Source organism: Mustela nivalis (genome assembly GCF_964662115.1).
Source record: "Mustela nivalis genome assembly, chromosome: 2".
Taxonomy (NCBI): domain Eukaryota; kingdom Metazoa; phylum Chordata; class Mammalia; order Carnivora; family Mustelidae; genus Mustela; species Mustela nivalis.
Window position 1 is genome coordinate 7,640,244 of NC_139021.1, and position 8,296 is coordinate 7,648,539.

The 8,296-nt window shown below is 57.8% G+C and overlaps 1 protein-coding gene across 3 annotated transcripts in view; it reads left to right on the top strand.

The window, feature by feature from the left end:
- ZFAT (zinc finger and AT-hook domain containing) overlaps positions 1-4,777 on the top strand; it is a 183,147-nt gene extending 178,370 nt beyond the window's left edge. For all 3 annotated transcript variants that reach the window (XM_082721605.1, XM_082721606.1, XM_082721607.1), the window contains exon 16: positions 3,888-4,777. In XM_082721605.1, the coding sequence (XP_082577731.1) occupies positions 3,888-4,127 (240 nt within the window). In that variant the 3' untranslated portion in view covers positions 4,128-4,777. The remainder of the gene's footprint in view (positions 1-3,887) is intronic.
- Positions 4,778-8,296: the final 3,519 nt, after the last annotated feature.

An 8,296-nucleotide genomic window follows, 5' to 3' on the forward strand; every position in this document is an offset into this window, starting at 1 on the left:
CAGCTGCAGGGCCGGCAGGGCCACTCGCCCATGAAAGCTCATGAAAATGTAAGCACTGCCCCATGGCCGGTGATGGCCAGGCTTTGGGGACCCTGTTAGCTGTTGTTAGTTCTGTTCGGGGGACTCAGTAAGGTGACCTGGTACGCCTGTGCCTGCCAAGGAGGGTACTCAGTGCGGGACGTCTGTGGAAGGCACGTGCACCCTCGTCTCCATCACTCTTTCTGCTGAATTAAGCCCTAAGGTATACTGTGCTCTTATAATTAGCAGTGGATGGATTGAATGGTGATTCGTTGCACAAAAGCCTGGAGCTGAAAATTGGGGAGGGGGGGAGGAGAAAGGATCATCTTTTCATGGACTTCATACTTAGAAAGGGTGATATGGACAGATAAACATAAATATTTAAAGGGGCAGTGAGGGAAGTGTAACACTCAGTGAGTTTTAGCCTTTCACGTTAGGTGAGTTTCCATCAGCAGGTGCTGTGGAGCCGGTGACGCAGGCCCTCCTTTGAAAACTGTCCGTGTTTTCCTTTGTAAATGAAATCTCAGCCCGTCACCTGGTGACAGGGGCTCTTCAGGACCTCGCCTGCCACTCCTTCCCAGCACCCCCTCTGTCCTGTGACTTTGGCGCATTGGACAAATGTCCCCAGGCCCCCCCTCCTTCCCCAGGAGCAGATGGCGCTGTGGTCCGTAGCTGGATGTCTTTGGCTCAGCCAGGAGCAGAGTGTCGACGCAGAGGGGTCCAGAGAGGAGCCTGGAATCTGCGAGAGGGCTCAGAGCCCAGGGGAGGGTTATGGAAGCTGGGGAGGGGTCTCAGTGAGGAAAGCTGAGGCTGGCCCAGCAGTGGGAGATGGTGGAGAGCCTTCTGGAAGGGGGGAAGACAGCACTTTGTCCAGCAGGCGTGGTGCTTGGGAGGTGGCCGGCAACCTTGGCAGGACCGGGGACACATGCCTGCTCTTTGCTCACTGTCTGCTCTCTGCCTGCAAAGCCTTTTCCCACCATGTGCAGACACCACCAGCCTCCACGAAGCAGCAGCCCCTGGGCTCTGATGAGCCAGAGGAAGCACGTGATCTCCCCTTATTTCAAGCCCAGTGGCCTCATCTTGGTTTCTGCCTGTCTTCCTCCCCATATCTGTGGGCAGCAAGCCTCCCGGTCACCTCGAAATCCCACGCTCCTGTCCCCACTGGGTGGTATCTGAGAACTCGGCTGTCCTGGAAACAGGAGGCCGCAGCCCCTGCTCACAGAAGGCCAGCGCAGGGTCCCCTCGTTTGTAGACGGCTCTCGGCCCTTGTCAGTATGGGGCCCACGTGGTGTTAGCGTTGTTCAGAGGGATGGGAATTTTAGCCAGTGGGAATTTCTGTTGTGACTGCTTCCTTATCTCAAGCGTCAGCTCTGATAGCAGTCACAGCCCTCTGATCATGGTGCACGCCCTGGAGCATCTGTGTCTCAGAGCTCAGGTTGTCTGTTTATGCCAAGTGCAGCAGGCTGGCTTTGCACGTGGGGGGTCCTGGGACCTCAGCACAAATTGCCCATGGGGCAACTGGGTGGTTCAGTGGGTTAAAGCCTCTGCCTTAGGCTCAGGTCATGATACCAGGGTCCTGGGATCGAGTCCCACATTGGGCTCTCTGCTCAGCGGGGAAGCCTACTTCCTCCTCTCTCTCTCTCTGCCTGCCTCTCTGCCTACTTGTGATCTCTTTCTGTCAAATAAATAGATAAAATCTTAAACAAAATAAAATAAAACAAAACAAAAAACAGATTGCCCTGGCCCCGCACCTTTTCTTTGGTGCAGAAGTTCCTGATACTTAAGAGGAGAAATCTATTCGTTGTGTGTCCCTCCAACCTTTCCCCAGCCTTCTGGCAGGCACCCTCTTTCAGTGTGAAATAAATCAACATTTACTTCCAAAGCCTTGGTTCACAGTACATTTTCCCATTTCAATGAAATGGAAACAAACACTAAGGGAAGAAAGAAAAAAGGTCCTGACTCACTCTGGAGAAACAAAATCAGGCTAAATGTGTTCATAGTCTCCACTCAGGATAGTTCTCTGGTTTCTGGTGAATTCTTTCAGTCCAAATTAGCAGTGCCTTCCAATCCATAGCTGTGTGTGATACCTGCTCCAGAGGTGCCTTTCCATTCTTCTCTCAGTTAAAGATACCCCCCTGTTGACACAGCCTGCCCTAAATGGTATAGCACAGGGCTAGAGGGAGGCCCTGGGAGCATCAGCCACCCCCTCCCAAGAAGCATGGAGTCATGGGTGTTTCAGACTGAGCTGACTGACCTGGGGGTTGGGGTGCATCCTGTGCCAGACACCAGCTGGGAGGGAAGCCAGAGCGGAGGGAAGCCGGAGCGTCAGCAGGGGGCGCTCACGGAGGCCACCTGAGTACACCCACCTTTGCTGGCTGTCCTAGGAGCCCTTGGTCCTTCTGCCGGTCTCCTGGAACCCATCCCCACTTCTCCTCCGGAGGCCTTCCCTGGTTCCCCAGCCCTGGATGGGAACATCTCAGCTCTGCTCCTGGCTCTTTCCCACCGGGCCACTCCCGCAGTGCCCGTCACAGCCGCCAGTACCTGGCAGATCGTCACTCAGCACTTTCTGAGTGCTTGTGTGTGTGGCCAGCCTGGCTCCGGGAAGGAGCGGTGCCAGGATACCGCGGGCCCCGTCTGCACGGAGCTTAGTCTGCTGGGACCTTTTATGATGACAGAGGCTTGGCAGCATGGCCAGACTAACGAGGAGCTGACATGCAGCGCACCTTTCAGCTGCGCTGTTCACGAAAGTACCGTTAAATGAGTGCTGCGGGCACTGGAGAGGCGGCGGTGTTCTCAAGCACCCACTCTGCATATAGAATCTCCTTCACCTTCCCAGCCATCCTCCGGAGTGCGCAGTCGTCCCTGGTTTACAGATGGGAGGGAGCAGCGTGCGTGGCTGGCCGCCCCGCGGACAGTGGTGAGCTGCAGTCCGAGCCGTGCTCCGTGCAGGACGGGGCATGTGTTCCACCCACCTTGCCGTTCGGCCCCTCCCTGACCTCCCTGCACACACCTGAGGGCTCTTCCTCCCCTCCCTAAACCATCGCAGACCCACTTCTGGGCTCCTGCTCTAACCCTTACATTATTTTTACAGCTCTGGGCTCTCATGTCTTCCCGAGTCTTCCCCATGTTCTCTCGATTATTTTTCTTCTGAAGATCAAAGACGGTTATTTAAAATAGGCCAGAGCCCACAGGGTCGGGGTGCGGGGCCTCGGCACTAGCTGGAATTGGCTTTGTCTGGAATCTGCCTGCTTGGAGCGGCAGAGCAAGGCCTGGCTGTAGAATGCAGGTCCCCTCCACCGACAGATGCCCCCCCAGCCCCACGGCGGGTCCCCCCAGCGGGCCATTCCCGCCATGGCTAAGGCACAGGTGTTGATGGACAGCAGCCAGGGGAAGTCATTCTTGCGGGGACATCTCCTCTTTGTTAATGTGAGACTCATCTTCAGGCAGGCAGTTGAGCTCCCACAGTGCGTGGAAGGACAGAAAACCCAGGATAAACCTAGGCCCTTCCTCACCGCCAAACGGACCAGCGATGAGTTTCAGGAGCCGCCCAGCCAACCTTCCAGACCGTTACAGTAAATCACCCGCACGCTACCTACCAACCCTCATACCTTTGGCAGCCCTGGCAAACCTTGGAGGCAGCTTGGCGTCAAGAGAAGAGCTTGGGCTTTGGGTTTCGACTTGGGCTTTGCCACTGAGCTTCGCTGTCTCCATCCGTAAACCAGGGGGGAGAGCGGACATAGAGCATTGGCGTGCAGTAGGGACAAGCTCCTGGAACGTACTAGATGCTCCATAAGCGGTACTTGTGATTCTCATGTTGTGGCCAGACCCAGAAGCAGGACTTGTGTGACCTTTCTCTTGCCCTCACGCAGGTGACAGACGAGGAGCCCAGCTCCAACCACACGGTCATGATCCAGGAGACCCTCCAGCAGGCCTCTGTGGAGCTGGCGGAGCAGCACCACCTGGTGGTGTCCTCTGACGACGTGGAGGGCATCGAGACGGTGACTGTCTACACTCAGGGCGGGGAGGCCTCGGAGTTCATCGTCTACGTGCAGGAAGCCATGCAGCCCATGGAGGAGCAGGCCTTGGGGCCGCAGGCCCAGGAGCTCTAGAGGACATGCAGCGTCAGATGGGCACCACGGATGGGCGCTCTCCGCGGCTCCTCTGCCGTACCTGCCCAGTCCACATGGGTGTCTTGTCCTACCTTGGGTGGGCAAAGCGATTGGCATCACCAGCAACACAGGGCCCCCACGTCCAGCACAAATGCATACCCCCCCCCCCCATTCTGTATCCTCTGCTTCTGGAAAGACTTTTGCAACCACCTTCCACATGGCCCACACCGCATTGCCCCTTTGCTCAGAGATTCGTGCGGGGACCCAGTCCCCATCAGCATCTGTCCCAAGTCATACCCAACTACTGACCCTGTCCAGGTGCCGAACCTTCCTCTGGGACTGCTCTGCAGCCTGATGAAAGGGAGCCAGCCAGCACAGAGAAAGTGACCTTACGGTTTTAAATCACCTCCTGGGGGAAGAAGGGGAGGGGGTCCTGGCTTTATCTACAAGATTCTCCCCTCCCCACCCCCGAATCAAGGGCACTTGTTACCGGGTGCGGTAACCGCAATTGATGACCCTCCCACTCCTGTGACAGGTGGGGGCTTAGCTTATGTCTTAGAGTTCTTTTGCTTAAAAAAAAATGCACTTTGTACTATTCCCCTCCCATTCTATGAGATGTGGTGGGTAGAATAAAACCATTCTCTGCCTGAGTTCTCCGGTTCCTCTGTTAGCTTGGATGGTTTGCGCCTCCCCGTCTGAGTCAAGATCTTGGGTTTAGGTCCCACCCAGAACCTCCCCATCCAAGATCCAAAGCCTTAACACGCAGACAACGCCGCCCCTCCTCCCGCAACCATGTAGGGTTTGCTTTGCAGCCCGTGGTTGGAGGGGAACGGTCATACTTTCATTTCCGGGAGCCTGGCACCTGCTTTGTTGGAGCCGAGAGGCTTGCACCCCTGCTTTCTGCCTTGTCCTTGGGGGCAGCAGTCGGCAGACAGAAGCCTTCATGTCACACTGTTTGAGGGGCAGTCCGGGCGCCCCGGCAAACCCATGCCTCTGCACAGTATGATGGGGGTCAGGGCAAGTCCTCCTGCACCTTGCCCAGCCCTGGCTCTCTCGACATCGTCACCTACCATCTGATTCACTGGGGTCGAGGTTTGCTCCCTCTGTGAACCCTGCACATGATGTCTTCGGGTGTATGAGCAGGTGACCAGACGGACGTGGTCGTTGCTCTGGTTGAAGAGCAGCCGGAGTCCGCTGTCCCCTGCACTTGACCCTCGTTGTTCGAGCCCTGTCGTCCCACCCCAGCAGGGCCTGAAGGTGCACCTCTTGGGGGATGCATAAAGCTCTTGCCCGAGGCAAGGAAAGGAGTTCAGGGGAAGGATGGACATTCCCCCACTTGGGGTGAGTTGGGAAAGCTCCATAGCGGAGGAGACCTGTGATCCGGCCCTTATAAGCGAGGTAGGTTTGCACTTGCAGGACTGGGGCGGAGGGACTCGGAAGGTGGCAGAAGGAAAGAAGAATGACAGCGGAGCCATGCCCGGAGTGGAATCGCACGGGGGGGGGGGGGGCCGTGAGCCTTGGATGCCTCCATGTGGTGGTTGGGTAGCTCCAGGGGGAAAGGCAAAAGGATCAACCAGAAGCCAGAACCTAGAACCGGATATCGGCTTTATGCAGTAAACCACGGGCAGAGGTGGTCACGAGTGAAGGGCACAGTGGTACTCCAGAGAGACTGACCAGGGCCATGCATCAGGGTGGGCTCTGTGGGGGCGGCTGAGCATCCCGATTGGAGGCAGAGTACGTGGGCTGCAGCCCAGATCCATCGCTTCTTACCTGGTGACACTGACATTTCTCCATGCCTGGCTGAGTTTTAGTTTACTCATCTCCGAAATGGGTCTGAGGATAATTGCTGACTTCTCGCGTGACGGAGAGGGTTCAGTTTGCAAAGGCCTTGGAGACAGTAGCATAAATGCCAGTTATGATTTGTGTTCCTGGGCATGGGGGAACCACACCTCAGTATCCCCCAGACTCTACGATCTAGAGGGAAGAGAGGGGACGTGAACACACAACAGGAAAAACTGGACGGAGTGGTCTCAGTGCTTTGAGTGTGGTTGGAGGGAGGAGCCCGCCCTTCCTGACACGGGGCCTTTGACCAGAACTGATGGGGACACAGGAAGCTGAGGAGCAGGTGTCCAGACACGGAGCAGGGGCTCTCCACGGCCTGCACAGCTGTCCACGTAGCCGGGTCAGGGTGCCTTCGGGGCTGGGCCAGTCCTGCATGCCGTTCGCCTCAAAAGTTGGATCCAACTATTTCTGGATGCGCCCCCAGCGTGGGCCACTTCTCTGTGTCATCAGTGACCCGGAAGTCATTAAAAAGTCTTGTTCTCATTTGTAGGCTCCCAGATGAGGAGGTACCTTCCCTGGCTGGTGTTCACCGTGACCACGCCGGGAGCTGGCCGGCATCTGACGTCCTTGGGGGCTGCCCCACACACACCTGAGGGAGAAGCGGCTTAGTGTCCGGCGGTAGGTCACGAGGGCCTTGTGCCCGGGCAGGGAGGTTTGAGTCAGATTCCACACTTAGGATGTATCGTGATGTTGGTTAACCTTTCATCTTTTGTAGAATGGGGTGAAGGATGGGCCCCATTTGTCTCGTGGGTTTCAAGGCTATCCCAGGATCCCAGGGCAGTGCTCCCAGCCTGCCGTATTGCACGTAGTAGGAACCCAGCAGACATGTACTTCCTGCTGCTGACAGTGGGGTCCTAGGAGAGCCCCTTAGCAGGTGATGACAGCGGCTGGCCAGGCTGTCTCTTGTCCTCGCCTGTGAGCAGAGTTGAGGAAGGCTGAGCCCCGTGGTCCGCGGTCTCCCCTCTGCGGGCCTGCCATGGTGCCCAGCACACGTCCTTCACTCACAGAGTCGGCAGAGGCCAGCTGGCTACCTCCAGTGGCCCGGCACTGGGCTATGAGCTGGGGACACAAGTCACCAGTGACACGTGGTCGGTGAGGCCTCAGAGACTCACCGCTGGGTCACAGGGTGGACAAGTGAGCCGTGGCCCACGTGGAAACCTCTGCAGGAGCATAGCGGGGGGTGCAATCTATAGCCAAGGGGGGCTGCCCCCTCCATGAGCCCGGGGCCGGGCGGGGTGGCCCTGGGAACCGACATGGGCCACCCAGGAGATGGCAAGTAATAACGACCAGAAGCCCACGTGGGTCAGCCCAGCCTAGCCCCGCACTGGGCCGCCCTGCTTCTTGCTGGGCCCGTGGGTGGGCCCTGGTGCGTCTAACCCGTCAGGACAGAGGTCGGAGGTTAAGAAGCTTGCCCAAAGTCAACCTGTAGTAAGGGGCGAGGCAGGAGTGAGAAGCCGGCTGTCTGACTTGGGAACCCGTCCTCTGGCCGTTTGTCCACGTTGCAGCTGGAGCCGTGGGAGCCTGGGGCATCGGGCTGGGAGCCGTGACCCCGCGGCAGGGGCCAGGGAGCAGGGACACCTGATGGTGAGACCTGGGACCGTGCTCAGCCCGGAAGGGAGGAAGGGGGCGAGGAGAGGGTGGGTGGCGGGAATGAAGGGAAGGATGTTGCTGTCTAATGAGCTCTCTGTCTTCTTTTGTATCTACAGCCCGTTTCCCCCACGGGAGTCATGAACTCATTCAGCGCTCGGCACGTCCCTCGCACGTTCGTGGGGAATCTTTGTTCCGAGCAAGTGCTCTGCAGCCCCAGTGTTTGTGCATCCCAGCCCGCCACCAAATTACGGCAGACACAGAGAGCGGGTAACACACCCCTGGGGCTGTTGGGTGGGGCCGGGCAGGGGGCTGGCTCTCTAAAGTCCTTTCCTAGCTGATGCCGGGCTTACGGCCCCGGCTTCCCTGAGCCTGGTCGGGTGTTCAGGCCTCCTTAGTCCTGTGACTGCCCACGGCTGTTCTACTGGGACACTTCTTGCTCCACACTGTGTTTTGTGCCAAGAGAAGTGAGAGCTTGGGCTGGGAGGCGGTGGGCTCCTGCCTTCCTGCTTTACTCTGTGCGATAAAGACCCACCACGTGCCAGGGACTGCACGAGGCAGCCCGCCACACGTCTCTGTGTTCAGCCTTGCCGTCCGCCTGTGTCTGTGGAAGATGGGACGGCTGGTCCTTCTGTGGTGCTTGCTCCGTGCCAGGGTGAGGGTGTTCTTGCGGATTTCCCACCGCGGGGTGAGTAAGGTGCTAGCCTTGGAGCTTTACTGATGGGGACTGTTAGCGTAGA